At 47.1% G+C, this 22,753-nt stretch overlaps 1 protein-coding gene across 1 annotated transcript in view; it reads right to left on the reverse strand.

Annotated features, from left to right (window-relative positions):
• The window catches only part of LOC117060475 (reticulon-1-like), a 62,266-nt gene extending 40,930 nt beyond the window's left edge, over nucleotides 1-21,336 (reverse strand). The window contains exon 1 of the mRNA XM_033172718.1: nucleotides 20,812-21,336. Within this exon, the coding sequence (XP_033028609.1) occupies nucleotides 20,812-20,992 (181 nt within the window). The 5' untranslated portion in view covers nucleotides 20,993-21,336. The remainder of the gene's footprint in view (nucleotides 1-20,811) is intronic.
• Nucleotides 21,337-22,753: the final 1,417 nt, after the last annotated feature.

Genomic DNA, 22,753 nt, shown 5'->3' on the forward strand with positions numbered 1-22,753 from the left:
TAAGATGCGGTGGCAGAAGGGACAAATTCGCGGACGAGTGGCTAGGAGCCATGGTGGCTATCTTCTGCCCCCAACCCCCATCAGAAGCTGAATTTCCCACTGTAGTGCTTGCCGGGGATCTCTTAAGTGGAGACGGCACTGTTGCATTCACAGGCATGTGGTTGGCTACTGTGCAAACAGGACACTGGACTGGAGTGGCTGGGAACATAAGGAGAGCGAGATTTAACGCTGGCCACCAGGCAATGGCTTTTCCCACCTGCCTTGCCCCACCTTCCAGCCCTAGGAGTCTTCTGAACGGAGGTGCCGCCAGGGGCATTACGTGCACAGGCAGCTCCCCATACGCGCAGGGGTCGCACTCCTGGCCCCTGTGCATGATGGCGGAGTGCGCATGAACCCCATGCATGATGCCCCATTTTGGGGCCACTTCTGGGTCTGTAGCTATATGAGAGAGAGAGAGAGAGAGAGAGAGAGAGAGAGAGAGAGAGAGAGTGCACATCAAGCAGACACACTTAAAATTGCCACTGCTTGTATGTGTCTTCTGATGAACTGAGTGGAAGATTATGAGTTATGGGATGGAGAGAGAGAGAGAGAGCACATGTGTGTGTGTGGATTCAACAGTTCTTAGTTTGCTCTGGGCAGTGGCGGAGCTAGGCTCCGCGGCACCCGGGGCGGCAAAGGAACCGCCCCCGGGGGCGGGGCGTCGTGACGGCACATTGTGATGTCACGATGCCCCGCCCCCGGGGCGGTTCCGGGAGTGCCGCCGCCGCTTCTGCAGCCCCCTTTTAAGCCGAAGAGCCCGCTTTTAAGCTCTACGGCTCAAAAGGAGGCTGTGGAAGCGGTGGTCCGACGCTGCTGCTCCCAGGGCGACTGAGCCAGCGGCAGCACGTGGGGGTGACAAGCGGCGGCCCCTCCTGCCACTCCCCACGCTGCCGGTCACCCCGGGAGCAGCAGCGCTGCACGGACGGGGTGCTTCCTCGGCCGTGCGCTGTTGCTCCTGGGGTGACAGAGGGAGCGGCAGCGCTTCGGAATGGCGGGACGGGCTGCCGCTTGTCACCCCCATGCGCCGCCGCTTGCTCCGTCGCCCCGGGAGCAACAGCGCACGGCCGAGGGAGCACCCCGTCCATGCAGCGCTGCTGCTCCCAGGGTGACCGGCAGCGTGGGGAGTGGTGGGAGGGGCCGCCGCTTGTCACCCCCACCCACCGCTTGTCACACCTGCCACTCGGGGCGTACCTCCCCCACCGCACCCCCCTAGCAACGCCCCTGGCTCTGGGTTGCTAGTTTGTTAATGTTGCTGCTACCGTTCTGTGGATTGTGAGTGCTGTAGTTTTCTGTGAATCTTATCGCATGACTTCTCTCGTGGTTGTGCTGTTTAGCTTTCTTTTCAGTTGATCTGTTAATAGCATTTCACGGAATACCACCACCTCTTGTGGGAGTCTGTTCCACTGCCAAACAGCTCTTACTGTCAGAAAGTTCTTCCTGATGTGCAGTCGGAATCTCCTTTCTTGTAACTTGAAGCCACTGGTTCGAGTCCTACCCCTTCAGAGCAGGAGAAAACAAGCTTGCTCCATCCTTCTTGTGGCAGCTCTTAAGGTATTTGAAGGTGGCTATCGTATCTCCTCGCAGTCTCCTCTTTTCCAGGCTAAACATACCCAGCTCCCTCGACCGTTCGTCTGCACACATTCCAGCTTGTCAATATCCTTCTTAAATTGTGGCGCCCAGAACTGGACACAGTATTTCATGTGTGGCCTGACCAAAGCAGAAGAGGAGAAGAGAAGGAACCATTCAGAGCACAAGAAGGAAGGAGAAGCCCATAGGGGGATCCTGCGATGAAGCAAGTTCTGAGAACAAAAGGCCCACTAGGCTACTCCGAAGCAAGGGTGCTCTGGCATTTTGGGGAGGGGGTGTTAGAGGAGAGAACACCCCATTGTGTAACGTAACACTGAACTTAAAAAAATAAATAAAAACCAAACCCTAGCCAGTATTCCATTGCCAAGGATCCTGAAAACATCATCCTTAAAACATTTACCGGTATGCGATTTCCCTATTACAATGCTAAACATTATGTTTTATGTTTTATTTATGATTAATATGGACTCTCCCTCCTCCCCACTTTCGTCCTGCATTCCTCGGGGGACTCTGATGCTCAGAAGAATTCTATTTTGAGCAAATAAACAACACTGCAGATTATATTTAGTGAAGAGTAAATCAATAGGATTAGCGAGGGGGAAATGCTTCCAAGGACCTACTAAGGACGACGACAACAATGCCCAGATTCAGATATAGATATATCGATATTGATATAGCTCCCATATATACACACATAAACCTATCTATCTATCTATCCCCCTAGCTAATTCTGGATAGCAGTTATATTCCGCCAGAGAGCAATGGGGTATCAGTTTTATTTACCCTGATGGTCCATGATAGGATTTATAAGCCCAATGTAACAGACCCTTCCCCACCATTCCACATTATCTCACCCCAACTGTTTAGCATCTTAAAGCTGATTAGTATGAAAACAGCTGGCTATGCTAAGGGACCACATGGGAGAGAGTTTCGTAATAGCCTACTGGGGCTTACAGACTTTCCAAGGATCTGGCCTGATGCGGAAAAAATCGGTTACCGGTACCATAGCAGTGGCTTCTGCAGATTTTTAAAGGAAAAATAGCACTGCCCGTATCGCACCTGGTATAAGTGGTCAGGAAAGTGCTTTGTTTTTGGTTTTTTAATTAACATTAAGATTAATTTGTGCATGTTTTTAATCCCTTGCTAGATTTGCAATGATCCTTTTGTGACAGTTATCTCTGGTTGAAACAAATACATTAATTAACAGGCTAACTAATTTTAACTCTTGAGAGTCCCATGGACTGCAAGAAGATCAAACTCATCCATCCTTAAAGATTCTTCGTATCTGAAGAAGTGTGCATGCACACGAAAGCTCATACCAAGAACAAACTCAGTTGGTCTCTAAGGTGCTACTGGAAAGAATTTTCTATTTTGTTTCGATCCTTAAAGAAATCAGCCCTGAGTGCTCACTGGAAGGGCAGACCCTGAAGTTGAGGCTCCAGTACTTTGGCCACCTTATGAGAAGAGAAGACTCCCTGGAAAAGACCCTGATGTTGGGAAAGATGGAGGACACAAGGAGAAGGGGACGACAGAGGATGAGATGGTTAGACAGTGTTCTCGAAGCAACTAGCATGAGTTTGGCCAAACTGCGGGAGGCAGTGGAAGACAGGAGTGCCTGGCTTGCTCTGGTCCATGGGGTCACGAAGAGTCGGACATGACTAAACAACAACAACAACATGGGAAGTTTTTAAGGGACGCAGGTGGCTCTGTGGTCTAAACCACTGAACCACGGAGCCTAGGGCTTGCCGATCGGAAGGTCGGCGGTTCGAATCCCTGCAACAGGGTGAGGGTCCCGTTGGTGGGTCCCAGCTCCTAGCAGTTTGAAAGCACCTCAAAGTGCAAGTAGATAAATAGGTAAGCAACTAGCATTTGTTTGGCCAAACTGCGGGAGGCAGTGGAGTATAGGGGTGCCTGGTGTGCTCTGGTCCATGGGGTCACAAAGAGTCGGACACGACTGAACGACTGAACAACAATAACTTATTTCCTGAATATTTTAATATCTCATTTACCCATGACATCTCCATCCCCTCTTCCCCAATCCCTGCACTGCTCTTTCCCAATATTGTGGCCTCCAGATTTTACTAGACTACAACTCCCATCCTCCCTGATAGGCCTGGGTGATATATTGATATATCAAGAAACAAGGTACAACCGTGTGCTGGAGGCAAAGGGACTCAGGAGTCGCAGTGGTATCACCAGCAATATACTGCTGAAGCAGTTGGTCCCTCATACCAGCGAAGGGAGAGAAACAAGCTCTTGTTCCTCTCTCCGCGTCTTTAAACTGCTCGGCTGAGGAGAGCACTGGTGTCTTCCAGACGTCGTCCCATCAGCCCCAGCCAGAATGACCAATGATCAGAGATGATTGGAGCTGAAATCCAACATCCGGAGGGAATGGAGGAACGTGACACACGAAGCCATTGCTGGCGGCAACTGATGATGATGATGATGATGATGATGATTAAAATTTGTACCCACTGCCCTATACCCGGAGGTCTCAGGGCGGTTCTCAACATAAAATCACAATATGAAAACACGAAACATATAATCAAAATAAAAAAGAACCCAATAACCCCCCTTCCCTCTTAATAAGAATAAATAATAATATTAAATATTAAATAATAATAATTTTATTATTTATACCCCATCTGGCTGGGTTTCCCCAGTCACTCTGGGCGGCTTCCAGCAGAATATAATAAACACAATAAAACGTCAAATGTTGAAAACTTCCCAATACAGCCGCTGCCTTCAGATGTCTTCTAGAAGCTGTGTAGTTCTTTATCTGTTTGTCATCTGATGGGAGGGCATTCCACAGGGAGGGCGCCACTACCGGGAAGGCCCTCTGCCTGGTTCCCTGTAACCTCACAGTGTGGGAACCGCCAGAAGGCCCTCGGCGCTGGATCTCAGTGTCCAGGCTAAATGATAGGAGTAGAGAAGCTCCTTCAGGTACACAGTGCCGAGGCCATTTAGGGCTTTAAAGGTCAGCACCAACACTCTGAATTGTGCTCGGAAATGTACTGGGAGCCAGCGTAGATCCTTTAGGACCGGTGTAACATGGCCCCAGTGGCCACTCCCAGTCACCAGTCTAAGTGCCCCATTCTGGATTAGTTGCAGTTTCTTAATGCGATTTGGAACAAGAAGTTCTGCCCTTTGCCCAACCTTGGACTCAATTCTGTTGCCCTTGGACTTGGCCTCCCTTCGCTTCTTGGCAGCCGAAGTGAAAATGGCAATACTGAATCGCAGCAGTGCGCAGGCAGCTCAGACGGGAGCTGCCTCACCAGCACGGCAACATGCTGCAACACCAGACACAGAATCGTGATTGACGAGAGCTTCATCGATTCCCGAGCAACAGCTTTGTCACCATGCTGAGAGCCCCACAGCAGAGCTGAGAAGGCCGATCTCATCCGAGCAGAGCTGGCTATGATGGAGAGGCTGCCGTCTGAGGAATATCACCTCCAGAGTTTAACATTAGACGTGTGTGTTGGTCGGTTTCTGTTGCAACAGGAAGGGCACCAAAGTTCAAGAATGGCTGTAAGTGGTTTCAGAGTGCTCTGCCAGGGGGTCCAATTTGGACCGAAAGGCAGTTCTCCCCCCCCCCCAAAAAAAATACCCCACACTCACCCATCAATCATCTCACCTCAGCTGGTGTCAGAGTTTTTGAGCAGGGACTTCCAATTGTGCTTGGTGCGGCTTGCCACACTGTTCCCGGAAAGGAATCCCTTGTGGGTCAACTTTTCTAGTTCAAAACTGGCCTGTGGGGTCAGGGTAGGTAAAGATCTGGGCTGCTAGGATGAAATCGTTCCCTATTCCTGCTGTAAGGAGTTGGGACATAAATGAAACCGCGTACACAGCCACAACATAGAGGGCACATTGTGAGTGCTCCCACACTATGACTGCATTATCATCTATCTATCTATAATCTATCTATCCATATCACAGGATGGCATTCACGCTCTTCCACTCCCTGGTAGGTCAGGCGCCACGCAAAAACTTGCCTCTATAACTAGGCCTTTAACTGTTGGAAGAGTTGGAAGAGACCACAAGGGCCATCCAGTCCAATCCCCTGCCAAGCAGGAAACACCATCAAAGCATTCCTGACAGATGGCTGTCAAGCCTCCGCTTCAAGACCTCCAAAGAAGGAGACTCCACCACACTCCTTGGCAGCAAATTCCATTGTCGAACAGCTCTTACTGTCAGGAAGTTCTTCCTAATGTTTAGGTGGAATCTTCTTTCTTGTAGTTTGAATCCATTGCCCCGTGTCCGCTTCTCTGGAGCAGCAGAAAACAACCTTTCTCCCTCCTCTATATGACATCCTTTTATATATTTGAACATGGCTATCACATCACCCCTTAACCTTCTCTTCTCCAGGCTAAACATACCCAGCTCCCTAAGCCGTTTCCAGGCCTTTGACCATTTTGGTTGCCCTCCTCTGGACACGTTCCAGCTTGTCAGTATCCTTCTTGAACTGTGGTGCCCAGAACTGGACACAGTATTCCAGGTGAGGTCTGACCAGAGAGGAATACAGTGGTACTATTACTTCCCTTGATCTAGATGCTATACTCCTATTGATGCAGCCCAGAATTGCATTGGCTTTTTTAGCTGCTGCATCACACTGTTGACTCATGTCAAGTTTGTGGTCTACCAAGACTCCTAGATCCTTTTCACATGTACTGCTCTCAAGCCAGGTGCCACCCCTCCCAATTTGGTGTCATCTGCAAACTTGATCAGGATGCCCTCAAGCCCTTCATCCAAGTCACTGATAAAGATGTTGAATAAGACTGGGCCCAAGACAGAACCCTGTGGCACCCCACTAGTCACTTCTCTCCAGGATGAAGAGGAGTCGTTAATGAGCACCCTTTGGGTTCGGTCAGTCAGCCAGTTACAAATCCACGAGTGTCAAAACCCGGAAGTAACCCGTTCCGTTACTTCCGGGTTCAGCGCGGTGCGCAACCCAAAATCACACAACCTGAAGCGGCCGTAACCCAAGGTATGACTGTACTTGCCTGTCAGTTCATTGCTGTACATGGAACAGCACTGTTGGGTAAATATATTACTGGAGCAGATACTGAAAATAACTTCTATGGGGGTCAAAACAAAATCGAAAATTCTTTCTAGTAGCACCTTAGAGACCAACTGAGTTTGTTCCTGGTATGAGCTTTCGTGTGCATGCACACTTCTTCAGATACACTGAAACAGAAGTCACCAGACCCTTAAATATAGTGAGGGAGTGGAGAGGGGTATTACTCAGACCAGCACGGCTACCCACCTGTAACTGGTTCTATGGGGGTGTTAGCTCTAGAAAGGGGGGGGAAGAGAGATAATGCTGGGTATTATTTCTTAGTATCTTACATTTTCATGAGCCGTTTGGTTTTACAAGCTCGGAAGAAAGCAAAACAAGATAACATTAAGTCTCCATTAAAACATTTTAAGGCAATTGGAGAAGTCTGAGTGAGGAAGTCTGATGAGCTGCAGTGAATCAAATCTCACACAGAAGGGCAATGTGCTCACTGGAGCTCATTCCGAGTTTGCATCCCATGTAGGTATGCTGTGGCATACTTAAGCAATATTGTATTGCTTTATTTGTTTATTAACTAGGTCTGTGCGCCAGCTCATGACACAAAGTCCTCTGAGCAGCTTATGACAAATTGGTACAAACAACTAATTAAAATGCAGAACGGGCCATAAAATTGAAACCCAACCTAAATACAAGCAAACAGGAATCACAGCAGTCTCAAAGCCTCTCATATTTACAAACTGAGAGGCTCAGACTATGTGAGTTATTTAATAGGTTTGGGTGAAAAGAAAGTCCTTTACCTGGTGCTGAAGCGACCCCGAGGGTCATCTAGTCCAACCCCCTGCAATGCGGATGAATCTCAGCTAAAGCATCCATGACAGATGGCCATCCAACCTCTGCTTCAAAACCTCCAAGGAAGGAGAGTCCACAAGCTCCCGAGGGAGACATACAGCTTTGTGTCAAACTGGTACACACCCCAGAACTTCTTGCTGAAATCCTGTAACTTTCCATGCAACAAATGTTTGGAGGAGGGGGATTTCTCCCACTTTTGGTGCACAAGAGTTCCTCTCCAGATGGCAATGACGATGTAAAGCTAGAGAAGCATTGCAGAACGACAAATAAAGTGGAACGGTTATGGATAATCCAGTGTAACTCCACCATTTCTTGCATGAGCAACACGTTGCAGAATACAACCACACACAGAAAACAACCATGAATCTGGAGCAGCCCATTGGAAACCTATTGTCTTATACTGGGTCAGACCGCCGATGCATCTAGCTCACTATTGCAAGCAAAGGCACAGGAAGCTAGCTATCTTTCCAAGTGCCATTCCACATGTCCCCTGCCATTGCTGATCTTCCCCCCTTTCCTGTGCCATCTACTATCAGGCGAGCATATTAGCTGCTGGGCAGGTGCATAAGTGCACACTGAGAAGGAGCATCCGAGAAACAGCAATTACTACGGCCATCATTAATATGTCCGTTGGGTCAATAAATCGGAGGATTAAACTTCCTTCCCACAGATCCACTGCAAGGTCAAAGGTGGGGTAGAGGAAGGTTGGAGAAAGGGTGGCAATTCAATTCCGGTTCAAGTGGCTCACACAAACCAGCTTGTTGATGTCAGATGTAATGGCAAACCATGGTTTCTATGAAAGTAGAAGCAGCAATATTAAGTATGGGTGAGTGTAATGTCTGTTGTAAGAGGCAAGAAGTGATAATAGCAGTAAAATAAAGCTTAATGAAGAGCAGACCCTGGTCTGCAATCCAGGTTTTTATAACTCACGCAAACCACAGTATTCTGATTTCAGGTGTAATGGCAAACCACAGTTTCTATGAAAGGAGAATATAACTTTAGAGCAGTCCATGCAAAGAGAGAGGGAAAGACAGGGTGATGACCACAGTGTTCATTCATGTTACACAAAAACAAACCATCCCCCAGTGTTTCATTGAGGATGGGCAGATCTATCAAGATACTAACAATCCACGTATATGATAATTGGATGGAAAAGAATTCTGCGTACTTAACAGTGGTGCATTTCTGCAGGTGCAGCTTGACATATGTCAGGGGGAGAAGATGCATCTTTTCAAATTCTGTGCAAATATTAAAAGGTCCAAGTATCCCATCCTCCTTTGCTTCCGATTCCTCTACTCAGGAGGTCCGCCTACCAAACTTGATGGCTACGGCTGCTGGCTGAGGATGCAATTATTCCTCTGTGTGCTTTGAGCCCCCACAGTGTCTCTTTCCTCCCACCCCTGCACAGAGGCGCTGCAAAGATTATCCTGGCAGATAATCTTGGCAGACAAGGGGACTGGGGCTGCTGACCTGGATAACAGGGAATTGTTAATTCAGCTTCGCAAGGTCCCTGCCGGTCTCCTACATCTGCCTCTGCATCCTTTGCTGCCGTGAGTAGCAACCCTCCCCACATAAAACCAAAGGCTGGGAGCAATTTCTTCTCTGCTTCTGTCGTCTGCCTTGGGAACTGGTTCTTTGATTCTTCATACAACAGGCTGTCGAAGCTTGTAAGCACTAGATCAGGTGTGGGGGAACTCAGGCCTGGGAGCCAATTGCAGCCCTCAAAGCACCTTGATCTGGCCCTTGGGACTCTCCCCACGCCACAATCCCTCATTGACTGCTTTTGCCTGCCTGGAATGTGTCCCTAAACCCTGATAATGCCTCTTGCTTGCTTGGATGGGTGGGTGGGTAGATAGATGGAGCACAGAGATGGGTTTGTGAGTGAGCAGAGAAACTAGTCTACTGTACAAAGGTAAACATTTATATTCCTCGTTCCGCCCACCACTAGTATGTGGCCCCTGGAAAGCTGTCCATTAGGAACTGTTGCCCCCAGATGAAAAGGGTTCCCCACTCTCGCTCTAGTGCCCAATAAGACGCTAAATGGGGAGACTGAGAGGAGATATGAACATGTCCATGTGCAGAGGAGGGTGACCAAGACAACCAGGGGTTTGGAAGCCAAGCCTGATGAGGAACAGTTGAAATAATTGGGTATGTTTGGCCAGGAAAAGAGGAGAATGAGAGGAGATGTGAGAGCTATCTTCAAACATCTCAAGGGATGCTGTAAGGAGTTTCAGTGGTTGCTCATGAGAAATCAGCCAAACGCAGAACTTCTAAACACTAAGTTCTTTATTGTGCAGATATTTACAGTAAAGACGTCCAGCTCATCCCTCTGCAGAGTCCGGGAATGTCCATTTCCGGTTCTTTGTCCAGCATAAAAGGCGCGGGATCCTGAACCCCCGCCTCCCCCTTGTACGCCCTTCCTCTCTGTCCAAACGGGGCGACGGAAAGGGTTCCTCTCCCCCTCTCCCCGCTTGGTGCTGAGGCTCTCCATCCCTGCCACAGCCCCTGCTGCCTCCATCTCCCCCTCCCCACTGGAAGAGCGATCGCTTCCTCCACTCGAGGAGGATGACGAACTGCTCAACGGAGACGGGGGTTCCCTGTACTGCAGACGCCCCGGGATCGCTTCCCGCTGCGGCGAGGGGGGCTTCCTGACAGATGCCAAGCTTGTTTTTTCTCTGCACCGGAAGGTAGGACCTGAACCAATAGCTTCAAGTTACAAGAAGGGAGATTTCGACTTAAACATCAGGAATAACTTTCTTATAGTAAGAGTTGTTCCAACAATGGAATGATCTCCCTCAGGAGGTTGTGGACTGCATTGGAGGCTTTTAAACAGAGTTTGGATGGTCATCTGTCCTGGATGCTTTAGTTAAGATTCCTGTATTGCAGGGGGCTGGACTAGATGACCCTTCGGGTCCCTTCCAACTCCACAATTCTATGATTCTATGATTTCTGCCATTTTCTTCCACACTGTCAAGGGCGCTTGCCAGCCAAAGGAAGGCACACACAAAGGACAGCAGAGAGTTAACTCTCTATTGTCAAAGATAACATTTAAAGCAGCTTCTACAGCTGTGGAAATATACGCACACCAATTCAGCGTTGAGGCAGCTATTCCCAGGTCTGTGCTGTATAAACCTTTTATTTGCCTGGACAGAGAGGAGTGCAGAAACCACTCTACCGCTCCAAAAGGCAAAAAACCCACTTTTGCCTCTGGCCCCGCCCACCACTGCCATGCGGCCCTGAGAAGCTCGCACATAAATGGAATGCGGCCCTTGGGCTGCAGCCATTTCTCCACCTGCTCACAAAAGGAGGGATTCTCAGAACCATACAATGAGAAAGTTATCCAAACTCCAAAGGCTGATCTTCTCACAGATCTGAAAAGTAAGCCTGGCCACAGTGCTAGCCTCCCAGATATTATCAACCCCGTCTCTTGCTTGCATAGTTTTGGCTGCCAGAAATAAACTGCAAAGCAAAATCCTGTGGGAGCGTATCTGGTCCCGAGACGAAACAGAACCAATTCCATATAAGACGCCCCCTAATTTTTGACATTATTTTTAAGGGGAAAACCTAGTCTTATACACGAAAAAATACGATTATTGTTATCATTATTATTAATTTCTACTCCGCCCACTCTGGGCAGCTTCCAACGGAACATTAAAAACACAATTAAACTTCAAACATTAAAAACTTCCCTAAACATGATACATTCAGATTCACCTTGCATTCAACTCAAACCTAACCATCCATTGCTGGAATACATTTTCTTGATAGGTCACAGATCTTGGAAACTGATCAAGTTAGATTAGACAGCACAGCATGATGCAAAAGGAAGTTACCAAAAAAAGACAAATAAAGCCTATTATTTCTGCGGTCTAATAGGAAGCCCTTTCATGGGAGCCCAGGAAACAAGGAATGCCATCGTTCCATCTATTTTATCATGTACAGTGGTACCTTAATAGTCAAACGGCTTGGCTCCTGAGCAAATCGGCTCCCAAACGCCGCAAACCCAGAAGGGAGTGTTCTGGTTTGCGAATGTTTTTTGGAAGCTCCTGCAGCCAATCGGAAGCCGCACCTTGGTTTTCGAACGGTTTCAGGAGTTGAACGGACTCCCAGAACGGATTAAGTTCGAGAACCAAGGTTCCACTATCTTTTTGTGTCTTTTTAAAAGCTTTTATTCATACTTTTCAAGTTTATACATTTCATTAGTTTTACAACCGATTTAACATTTCCAAGTTTGACTTCCTTCCCCCCCCCTTCCTGCAGTTCCTTAAATTTATTATTTAATATCTTCTGCATATCCAAATTCATTTAATTATCTTCTTTAAATGTATACTCTTATGAAACTGCAGGTTGTTACAATAATCCTGCTAATGTTTTTATCTGGTTGCAATTTATCTGTAAATATTCAATAAACCATTTCCATTCTTTTATAGAAAGTTTTTTATCCTGGTTTCTTATGCTTCCAGTAAGTTTTGCCATTTCTGCGTGTTCCATAAGTTTTTGTATCCCTACTTCCTTTGCTGGGACTTCTGCTAATTTCCACTTTGGGGCAAGTAGCATTCTTGCTGCTATAGTAGCATATATATATATATACCCTGTTTCTCCTAAAATAAGACATAGCCATAAAATAAGCCATAGCAGGATTTCTATGCATTTGCGAAATATAAGCCGTTCCCCAAAAATAAGCCATACCCCGAAAATAAGCCATAGTGACGTGGTACCTCCCATTAAAACAGCCTGGAGAGGCGTGGCTATGCAGCGTACCGATGCGACGCGGTTAAAATAAGACATCCCCTGAAAATAAGCCATACTGTGTTTTGTTGAGCGAAAAAAAAAATATAAGACGGTGTCTTATTTTAGGAGAAACACGGTATATATATATATATATATATATATATATATACTCCCATTGCGTGCGCGGCGGTTACCAGCTTGCTCCGTAACCGCTGGACCAAATAGCATCAAATTAGGACACAGCATTCCATGACCAGCAGGGAATAACATGGGATAATAAAATTTCAAAAAACAAAACAAAAACCCACACCTGACATACCTAAAATAAAGAATAAACGCCAAAAAAATGGCGCCCCTATTACACGTCACCAGCAAAGGCACTGAAGACTCCAACACCATCCTATAGAAAGCCAGATCGCCCGGCAGCGTCACAGAACCTGCGCAACCTTTGCGGACAAAAAAACCTCCATCGCTGGGCTGGAGGGGCGGGAAGGGGCCGGGGCTGGTGGAGGGCCGGGCTGAGAGGGCAGGATAGGCCCAGTGGGCGGCGGAGGCAGAAGCCGCTTCCCCTTCTCCTCCCCACTCACCTCCCCCTGTGGAGTCCAGGCTGAGCTTGCCTCTCCGCCTCCCCTACGGAGCTCTGCCCGTTCCCACACAGGGAGGCTGAGGCGCAGCCGCTTCTCATGCAAGAGGAGCCGAGGACAGGGAGCCGACAGAACTCCTTCCATTACACTGGGAAATCCAGCCAGATGGGCGGGGTACAAATAATAAATATTATTATTATTATTATTATTATTATTACACAAAATCAGCCGCAGCAGGGCGCGGCCGGGTCAGCTAGTACATAAATAAATTTCTATAAAATTACGTATTTTGTATTTTTACCTTGTATTTTTATGAGAGCCAATGTGGCCTAATGGACAGAGTGTCGGACTATGACTGGGAGACCACGGTTCGAATCCCAACTCAGCCATGAAGCTCATTGGGTGACCTTGGGCCAGCCGCCATCTCTTAAGCCCAACCTACCTCACAGGATTGTTGTGAGGATTAACTGGGGAGGAGGAAAACCATGTACAACACCACCTTGAGCTTCTTGGTGGGAAACATGGTAAAGAAATGTATTTTAAAAAAAATAATTAAATGCTTTGAACTTTCCTGAGCTCTACGGAGAAAGGGGGATAAACCATTTTAATAAATAATTATCTAGTTCCATACCGCCAACAGCAACTGGGAGAGGGTCTTTAGGGGTTCAGACCGGACGATTTTCCAGCGCTGCCTGGCGATGACGGGGATTGAACCTGGAAATTTCTGCACAGAAAGTCAGTGTTCTATGGGGCCTTCCTTTGCCATACTGAATTTTACAGAGCTGCCGCAGATACAGCAGCTTGCTATTGAGCCAGGATTAAGGAATCTCTGGAGGGGCTGTGTGGATAATAACGGTATTGTTGTAAAATGATAAATTAAGCCTTCCTACATGGGCCGGAGTGGGAGGGAACACGAGCTATAGCTTAAGTCCCCATGGAGATTGTCTGCAGTGGTTTGCAGGCCCAGAGCATCAGTAACATGAAAAGCCCTGGGCTCTCTAAGGTCCTGGGCACACCAAGTTAGAATTCAGTGGGGCTTACTTCTGAGTAAACATGCCCTAGGTTGCACGGTTGAGCACAGCAAAAGCTTCTCATTAAACTGAGAGAGGCGGACGTTTCAGGTTTTGGGTGTTGCAACAGGTAAGAAATGCTTAGTTATTCAATTAAGCATTTTATTTTGGGGGGGGGGATAATTTTTATTTGATTTTAAAAGTGTAGTATTATAACAAGACAAAATACATATCCCCATTTAAAGATTTCTATGAATCTCGACATTTCCCACCCACCCCTCCATGGGTCCTATTGTCAACCTTTTCAACTGCGTATTTTTTCATAATCCATATTATATCTCCTCTCCATATTGTATTTGCTACAAGTGTTATTAGAAACCTGCTAATGGCTTCATCTGCCAACAGTGGTCTCCTAGATAAGTTATTTTTTAAAATCCCATTCTTTATTAAAGTTTTTTGTCTTCTTGGTTCCCGAGCTTTCCAGTCAATTTTGCCATTTCAAGCATGGCGGTATTTCTACAGCCAGGAGAGGGACTCGTGGGATTTCCTACGACAGGGGTCAAAATTATTTAGTCATATTATTTATTATGTCTGTAAGTCGCCTTATGGGTGAGAAGTCTCTGAAAGAGAGGCTTAAGATAAAATGCAACAGATAAGAACAATTAAAACCAGAGCACTTAAAACAACGTACAACATCCAACAGCTAAAATTGTTAACTAGACTGGTTTCCGGCACGATTTATTTATTTAACAGGAATTATATACCGCTCACTGCAGATGGTGACAGCAGCCACGAAATTAGAAGACGCCTGCTTCTTGGGAGAAAAGCAATGACAAACCTAGAGAGCATCTTAAAAAGCAGAGACATCACCTTGCCGACAAAGGCCCGTATAGTTAAAGCTATGGTTTTCCCAGTAGTGATGTATGGAAGTGAGAGCTGGACCATAAAGAAGACTGATCACTGAAGAATTGATGCTTTTGAATTATGGTGCTGGAGGAGACTCTTGAGAGTCCCATGGACTGCAAGATCAAACCTCTCCATTCTGAAGGAAATCAGCCCTGACAGATCCTGAAGCTGAGGCTTCAATACTTTGGCCACCTCATGAGAAGAGAAGACTCCCTGGAAAAGACCCTGATGTTGGGAAAGATGGAGGGCACAAGGAAAAGGGGACGACAGAGGACGAGATGGTTGAACAGTGTTCTCGAAGCTACCAACATGAGTCTGACCAAACTGTGGGAGGCAGTGGAAGACAGGAGTGCCTGGCATGCTCTGGTCCATGGGGTCACGAAGAGTCAGACACGACTGAACAACTGAACAACAACAAATATACTGCTCAATAATCAAAATAATGAAAAAGGAGGACGTATTTATATATTGTAAAATGAAAACTTTATAAAAATTATTTTAAAAAAATAGTAAAGAGAGATGACTTTCAAAAAAGGGGGGGAAGAAGGGCTTGTTCATATTATGGGATATGATCCACACTTTCATCATCACACGGTAGCAAATTAACTGCTGCATATTTAAAATGTGGTTTTGGGAGGTATTGGGTTGCTGTTTTTATTTTGATTACCGGTATGTATTTTGTGGTTCTTTATTTTGAAATTATTCTGTAAACCACCCCGAGACCTCCGGGTATAAGGCAGTATGTACATTAAATATATCATCATCATCAAAACAAAATAAAAAAATCCTTCCAGTAGCACCTTAGAGACCAACTAAGTTTGTTCTTGGTATGAACTTTCGTGTGCATGCACACTTCTTCAGATACACTGAAACAGAAGTCCCCAGACCCTTATATATAGTGAGAGGGTGGGGAGGGGTATTACTCAGAAGGGTGGTGGGAATGGGGGATTGGCTGATAGGTGTGGGAAACCTGTTGACAATTAACAACTGCAATTGGTCTTACATGAAAAGGCAAGGGGTAAGATGGCTAAAGATAGCTTTGTCATGTATAATGAAATAAGAACCCAATGTCTTTGTTCAGACCAGGTCTCTCCGTGGTTTTAAGTTTGGTAATGAGTTGCAATACAGCAACTTCTCTTTCTAGTCTACTTCTGAAATTCCTTTGTATTAATACAGCTACTTTGAGATCTTGTATAGAATGTCCTGGGAGACTGAAGTGTTCTCCTACTGGTTTCTCTGTCATCATCATCATCATCATCTCGCAATGACGGGCACTGAGGTCCAGCTCCAAGGGTCTTCTGGTGGTTCCCTACCTACGAGAAGTGAAGTTACAGGAAACCAGGCAGAGGGCCTTCTCGGTAGTGGCACCCTCCCTGTGGAACGCCCTCCCATCAGATGTCAAGGAAATAAACAACTACCTGACTTTTAGAAGACATCTGAAGGTAGACCTGTATGGGGAAATTTTTTATGTGTGATGTTTCACTATTTTTTTTATATTTTGCTGGCCGCCGCCCAGAGTGGCTGGACCAACCAAGTCAGATGGGCGGCATATAAATAAGAAAATTGTTGTTGTTGTTTGTTTTGACTCCAGGAACGTGTTCTTTGCTGCCTGTTATAAAAGTTGCAAAAAGCTGAATAAAGTTCTGTTGCTGTTCAGAAACCAAGATGGTTGTGGAAATCCTTGGATGTGCCAATCCAGAGACGCTGGAAGCCCTTACGAATTTACGCCAGGAAGTGAATTCCAGGGAACAGCATTAATATTTATGGCAATGTTGTTTTTAACCAACCCCGTATAAAAATAAATAACAGGATCCAGGTCCAGATGGTGTGCTGGGTGGCATGAACACAGAGAAAGCGCTCCAGCATCGCTCTTGCTGGTGAATAATCTTCATGAATTTATGGCATCTGCTTGAGACTGCTTCTAATTCTTCGCCTTCCCACCAAACAAAAAAAAAATTTCATTATATTATTATTAATAATAATAGTTTTTGCAAGCAGAACTGCCACTCTCTGAGAAAAGGGCCAGGCATCAGACGGAAGCTGTGATGTTTTGCTACCCGTTTAAATTTGACGGCTGCTAGGATGAGATGCAGTCTTAACCATTTTTGCAATGGGCCATACGGAAGGAACAGGTGTGAACTCTCCCGACTTTTCACAGCTCAGATTCTCGACTGAAATATTTAAGTGCCTACGCATTAAATCAAATGTTCCCTCTGGTTTGCGACGCAGTGCCCATCACAGAGCTCAGGATAGGAGTAGAATAAATGTGCAGTGGGGGACCGGGGGGGGGGTGGCGAGTCTAACGCTGCACTGCTTGCCGTTCCCCATCCTCACATAAACCCATTTTACTCCTAATGAATTTCGGTAAGTACACACATTGGCAAAATCGAAGCAGTGCATATACCAAATTGCATGTGCTGATTTATGCAAATATATGCAAATTTAGTACCAGTCACTGGCTTCCTGCAAGGCTGCACTGGAGGGCTGTCAGAATATTTGACAGCATCCTCCATCTGAAAGGCTGTCTGGTTTAAAAGGTACAGGACCCCAGGAAGGGAGAGCCCCAGAGTCCATAAAGTAACCATACAGTGGAATCCCATACATACCTACTCAGAAGTAAGCCCCATTGAATTTAATGGTACTCACTCCCAGGACCGCAGCCTTAAAATGTTCTGCCTCGTGACAAGGAAAAGTCTTGTGGTGCCTTAAAGACTAACAAATCTATTATAGCACAAGGCCCTAACAAATCATAGAATTGCAGAGTTGGAAGGGAAGCAGAAGGGTCATCTAGTTCAAGCCCCTGCAATACAGGAATCTTTTGCCCAAAGTGGGACTCGAACCCACAACCCTGAGATTAAAGAGTCGCATGCCCTACTGATGGAACAACCAAGGCGGATAGTGGATGCTACTATTTTGTATCACTAGTTTTTATACTTTGAAGACCACTTAGAAGTCTACTTGGGCATCAAGCAGCAAATAAATCGACAAATGATGCCAAGTTGTACCCAAGCCATGACTAACTTCAGTCCACTGATTTCGACCGGGTCTACTTTTGAATATGACTTAGTCGGATGCAGCCTAATAGCAACGGTGAGAATTTTACAAGAAGAGTTCCTTGGACCTCTGTAAGCAGCAATCACTCACACAGAACCACATGCATAATAATGATGATGATATTGCATGCGCACAGGGAGCGCTCTTAGATGCTACAGCAGGCATGAAGGAGATCCGGCATCCCAGGGGGTGCCAATTTCGGATGCAGCCCCATGCAGGTGCACCAGGGGGCTGGATCTTTGATGCCAAGCATTTCATGTACACAGCACACTTTATACCTAAATGCAGAACAGCCAAAATGATAGCATACAAAATATACAGGCAGCGCATTCCTTTTGCATTAACGGCCATTCTATCTGCTATATTACACAAAATAACTTCTTGAACAATCAGCTCCGCCGATTCTCTCTCCCCACCCCCCCACCCCCAGTTAAATAATCTATTTTATTAAGGCTGCAACCTTGAACTGGAAAGCAAGCATCACTGAAGTCTGCGCGACTTACTTCCCAATAAACATGCTTTGGGGGTTCAGTCACGCACGTGAGCAAGGGATGCAGCAGATCACTTTGTGAACAGCAGACCCAACCCGTTTTCAAAGCACCGAAAGTTCACAATATGATACTACCGGCTGCATTTGAAACAGTGCCAAAAAAAGCCATTTATTTCATGGACTAAAGGAAAGGTAAACACAAGCACTTCCTCCAGCAACAGGAGTTTTCATCTGCGTATTTCGAACTGCCGAATCAATAAGAGAGCAGTGGGAGTGGAACAAGGCAACACCCTGATTCTAATGTAGCCCTTGCCGGTTTCAGTGGTACTTAGTTTTCAAGCAAATGGGAAAGGTGGGAGGGTGTGTTTTCAGATGCAATGGTAACCGTGTACTGCTGCATTTGGGAAATAACATCCCTATCCCCATCTCCCACAAACACCCCCCCCCCTCATTATTAAATAAGAAACCAACACAACGAACAATCAAGCCATTATGCTTTCGTCAGCTCTTTTGAACTCTGGTCCAGCCGCATGAAGGAAGCATCAGAAAATCACCAAGCCCTGCCTCTTTCTTCTCAGGCTTCCAGATTCAGACAGCATAAAAGCAAAGGCGTTGCTTTTCTTTCTTTCAAAAAAAAGGGGGGAGGAGGGAGGGAGAGCTTTTGGAGAGGATTCCAAAAGTAAAGTAAAAGAAATCTCTTTCCAGTGCCCCCTTCCCAGCCTTGTTTAACTACTGATTTCCTGATCAGTTTAACTACTGATTTCCTGCAATCCATTTAGAAAGTTTGAATGAGATGGATAAATGCACTCGTTTTTAAATTAGGCAATAGATTAAAAAAAAATACTAGAAATGGATGGTTGCATTAGAAAAACTACTCTTCTTTTGTTCCTGAGAATGTCTGTCCCTTGAGACTGGCTCAGCTTTCTTGCCACAAGGGACAACGCAGCAGATTTCTTGGGAGTGGGTGTGGGTGTGGGTGTCCCCCTCTTGAAATTATAACTTTCAGGGAAATCTATCCTTCCCCTTTTGCACTCACACACGCACCGTGTATTCCTCAACATTTGCCTCTCTTTTCCCATGCAAAGCCACTTCTTTACCAGTGAAAAGGTCTGAAAACGAAAACATTATTAACTCTAAATCCATGGCACACAAAAAAGCAGGTTGGTTTGGCAGCCTACTCAAAAGGCTGAACATTTACCCGTGTCGACGCAAAGGCATTTAGGTTCTATTTCACAACAAAAGAACAGACACAGCAAAGTCAATGTGTGTGGTGGTGGGAACTGTTCAAAAATAATGTGTTGTGCCTGCGCCAGACACACACATACAGCACAGCAAGCTGCAAATAACCCTGGACAGTATCCTGCACAGGAGATCAGAGAGGGAGGAGAGCCCAGCCCAGCAACATTGCAGCTGCTCCTGCTACAGACAGCAACGGGTGTCCTGTTGCATAACTGGGACCCATATTTTCTCCCATCCACTCCCACTCCCCAACTTGTTCCACACAAGTTTAATACTGCAAGATTGCATAATGGGGACACGGATCCGTTCCTTGGCAGGTGGGAATTAAAACTAGAGCAGGCAACCTCTTCAGTCGCAGGAGATGAAGGGATGGAAAAATCCTTTCTTTCCAACCTCCACCCGCCCCCAAAACTATTATCTCAGAAGCTGAAGCTTCTTCTATTCCACAAACAGTGTGGGCACACACAGAGAGAGTCCTGAAAATAACTACAGTACTATCTCCAGCCTACCATAAAAAAGGGGGAGTGAGGGATTAGCTGGTTGAAAGTGAAAGTACTGGCTTGCATCTACTGTAAAAGCAAACCAATGTTTATTTCATTTCGTTAGTTTTCTATCTTGCTCTTCCTCCAGAAGAGGTCCAAAACAGTAGCAAAAACAGTACAACTAAAATGGAAATGGAAACACGTTTTTAAAAATTAAGAGCATCGAAAAACATTAAGAGCATCATCGAAGAGCATTTAAAACCAGATGTGCCTTCACCTCAAGGGAGAGGGGAGTGTCCCAAAGGCCCTCTTCAACGAGCCTCTCAGACAAATTAATCAAGGCTGGGCGCTGGAATTTATTAGAGAGAGACTAAGGGGCAGATTATGATGCAAGCTGACCCAAAGGTCTGGGGAATGACTTCTGCCCGGCCAGAGGATTTACATACAGTCGAGGGTGTGTATATGAAGGATTGGGGGGGGGGGGGGAGAGAGAGAGAGAAATGCCACCCATTACATTTCTGGCTGAAATGCCATAGCCACGCACGGAAACTCCACAGAACAGGCCAAAGAGTGCATATAAGGATGAACCCCAAAGAGCCTTGTGGAACTTTGGAAGGAAGCCGGGTCCCTTTTCCATCTCCAATGGCCCCTTTCATTTCATTCCAGGGCCTTTATTTCCCACCGCCCTTGGAACCCCCCCAGGAATCCGGCCAGGTCCACCTCCGGGCGGCCAGAGCTGCCGCGAGAGGCGCGCCGCAACGTGGCGAAGGCCCTTTGTGGAGCATCTCTCTGGGTACCTCGCCTTTTTCCTTTCCTTTTTTTTTACCTGTGGATGCAGTCGCCATGGAAACGGGCGGAGGTTCCTTGGAGAAGCCGAACGCCGCTGCCCCTGCGCCTTCGCCATCGCCGCGCCTCGCCGGAGCTCTGGCGGCCGCGCTCTCGTCCTCGGCGCCGTCGCCAACCCAGTGCTCCCCGGAGAAGCTGGGGCGACCCGGCGGCGAAGACATCCCGGCTGGGCTCTCTCCGTGGGTCGGAGGATGGGCGAGGAAAGGAGGCGGCGGCGGCGGAAGGAGGGAGGAAAGGGCGGCGGCCGCGGGGAGCCTCTCTCGGGGCGGCTGCAGCGCGAGGTGCCGCCTCGGTGGCTGCGGCTGCTGCTCAGGCTCCGCTTGTTCCTCTTACGCAGGTGCAAATGGCTTGTGGAGCTGGCGTCTGCCAGCCTTTGCGTCACCCTGTGCTTGGCATATCACAGGGCGGCTGGAGGGGGGGGGGAGCAGCCTGCCTGCCTGCCTGCCTGGCCCCTTTAACTGCTTCCACTCCCTGAGCAATACCTGCGACGAGTTAAAGGAGGAAAATGGAGGAACAGGAAGGCAAGGAGGAGGCCGGGAAAAAGGCGCACGCACGCGCGCAAAAGAAAAGGGGGTGCCTCCAGATCCGAGCAGTGATGGCCACCAAACTTGGGTGTCCTTAAAAGAGGGCTGGCAAGTTCCAAGGAGGTGGGAGCTCCCGGTTTATGGTGGCGGTGTGTGCTTTGCCCCCACGGTTGGAGGAGGCAGCAGTGCTCCTCTGGATGCGCGTTTCTGGAAACCACAGTTGGGGAGAGGTCGTCTCGCGCTCCAGTCCAGCTTGCTGGTTTCCCAGTGGGGCATCTGGGAAAACAGGATGCTGGATTGCTAGATGGGACGTTGGCCGGATCCAGCAGGCTCTTCTTGGGTGGTTCTTATGCTTGTTTGCTTGGTTGTTCAACAACACTCTCTTGAGGCAATAGTAGCTTGTTAAAGGCGGATTTACTCCATTGTAGGTGGCATGCCCAGGGCAGATTATTGCACTTTCATGACTTTCCCCAAGCTGTTAAATTCTGCGTTGTGAAAACCAATTCCAGAACTGTAGTGGCATACAGCACAAGTTTGGCACTTATTTCCATCTTAGTAGTGAATTGGTTCATCTGCCCCACCTGCAACGAAACATGTCTCTCCCGCATCAGTCTCTACAGCCACAGCAGATGCTGCGCCTGCAACCTTCCAGCAGTTTGACTTCACCCCCAAAGGCACACTCCTCCATTGTCTTCAGAGACAGACAGATGCCAGCATTCATAATTGTCAAACCAGACAGAGCATAGTTTCGAAATTGTCTTTTTTTAGAAACATTTAAAAGGTATGCAGGAACTCCTTCCCCAAAACTGAAAGAAGTGGCCTTATGCTGACCGTTGTTCCACTTAGCTCAATATACCGATTTGGTAGCTATGCAAAATTTTAGACAGGGTCTTTCCTAGCCCTGCCTGGAGGTGTCCAGGATTGAACCTGGGACATTCTGCATGCTAAACATGTGCTCTGCCATTGTGCTATGGTCTAATTCTGATGCTAGTGTTCTGCATCAACTCAATTTCACTGCTAGTGACTCTCTGTTGAAGGAAGCTGCCTTACATTGTTGTTGTTATTGTTGTTGCATTTATACCCCGCCGATTTGGCTGGATTTCCCCAGCCACTCTGGGTAGCTTCCAGCAAAATTGTTGTTGTTGTTGTTCAGTCGTTCAGTCGTGTCCGACTCTTTGTGACCCCATGGACCAGAGCACGCCAGGCACGCCTATCCTTCACTGCCTCTCGCAGTTTGGCCAAACTCATGTTAGTAGCTTCGAGAACACTGTCCAACCATCTCGTCCTCTGTCGTCCCCTTCTCCTTGTGCCCTCCATCTTTCCCAACATCAGGGTCTTTTCTAGGGAGTCTTCTCTTCTCATGAGGTGGCCAAAGTACTGGAGCCTCAACTTCAGGAT

This window comes from Lacerta agilis, chromosome 1 (genome assembly GCF_009819535.1).
Source record: "Lacerta agilis isolate rLacAgi1 chromosome 1, rLacAgi1.pri, whole genome shotgun sequence".
Lineage (NCBI taxonomy): Eukaryota > Metazoa > Chordata > Lepidosauria > Squamata > Lacertidae > Lacerta > Lacerta agilis.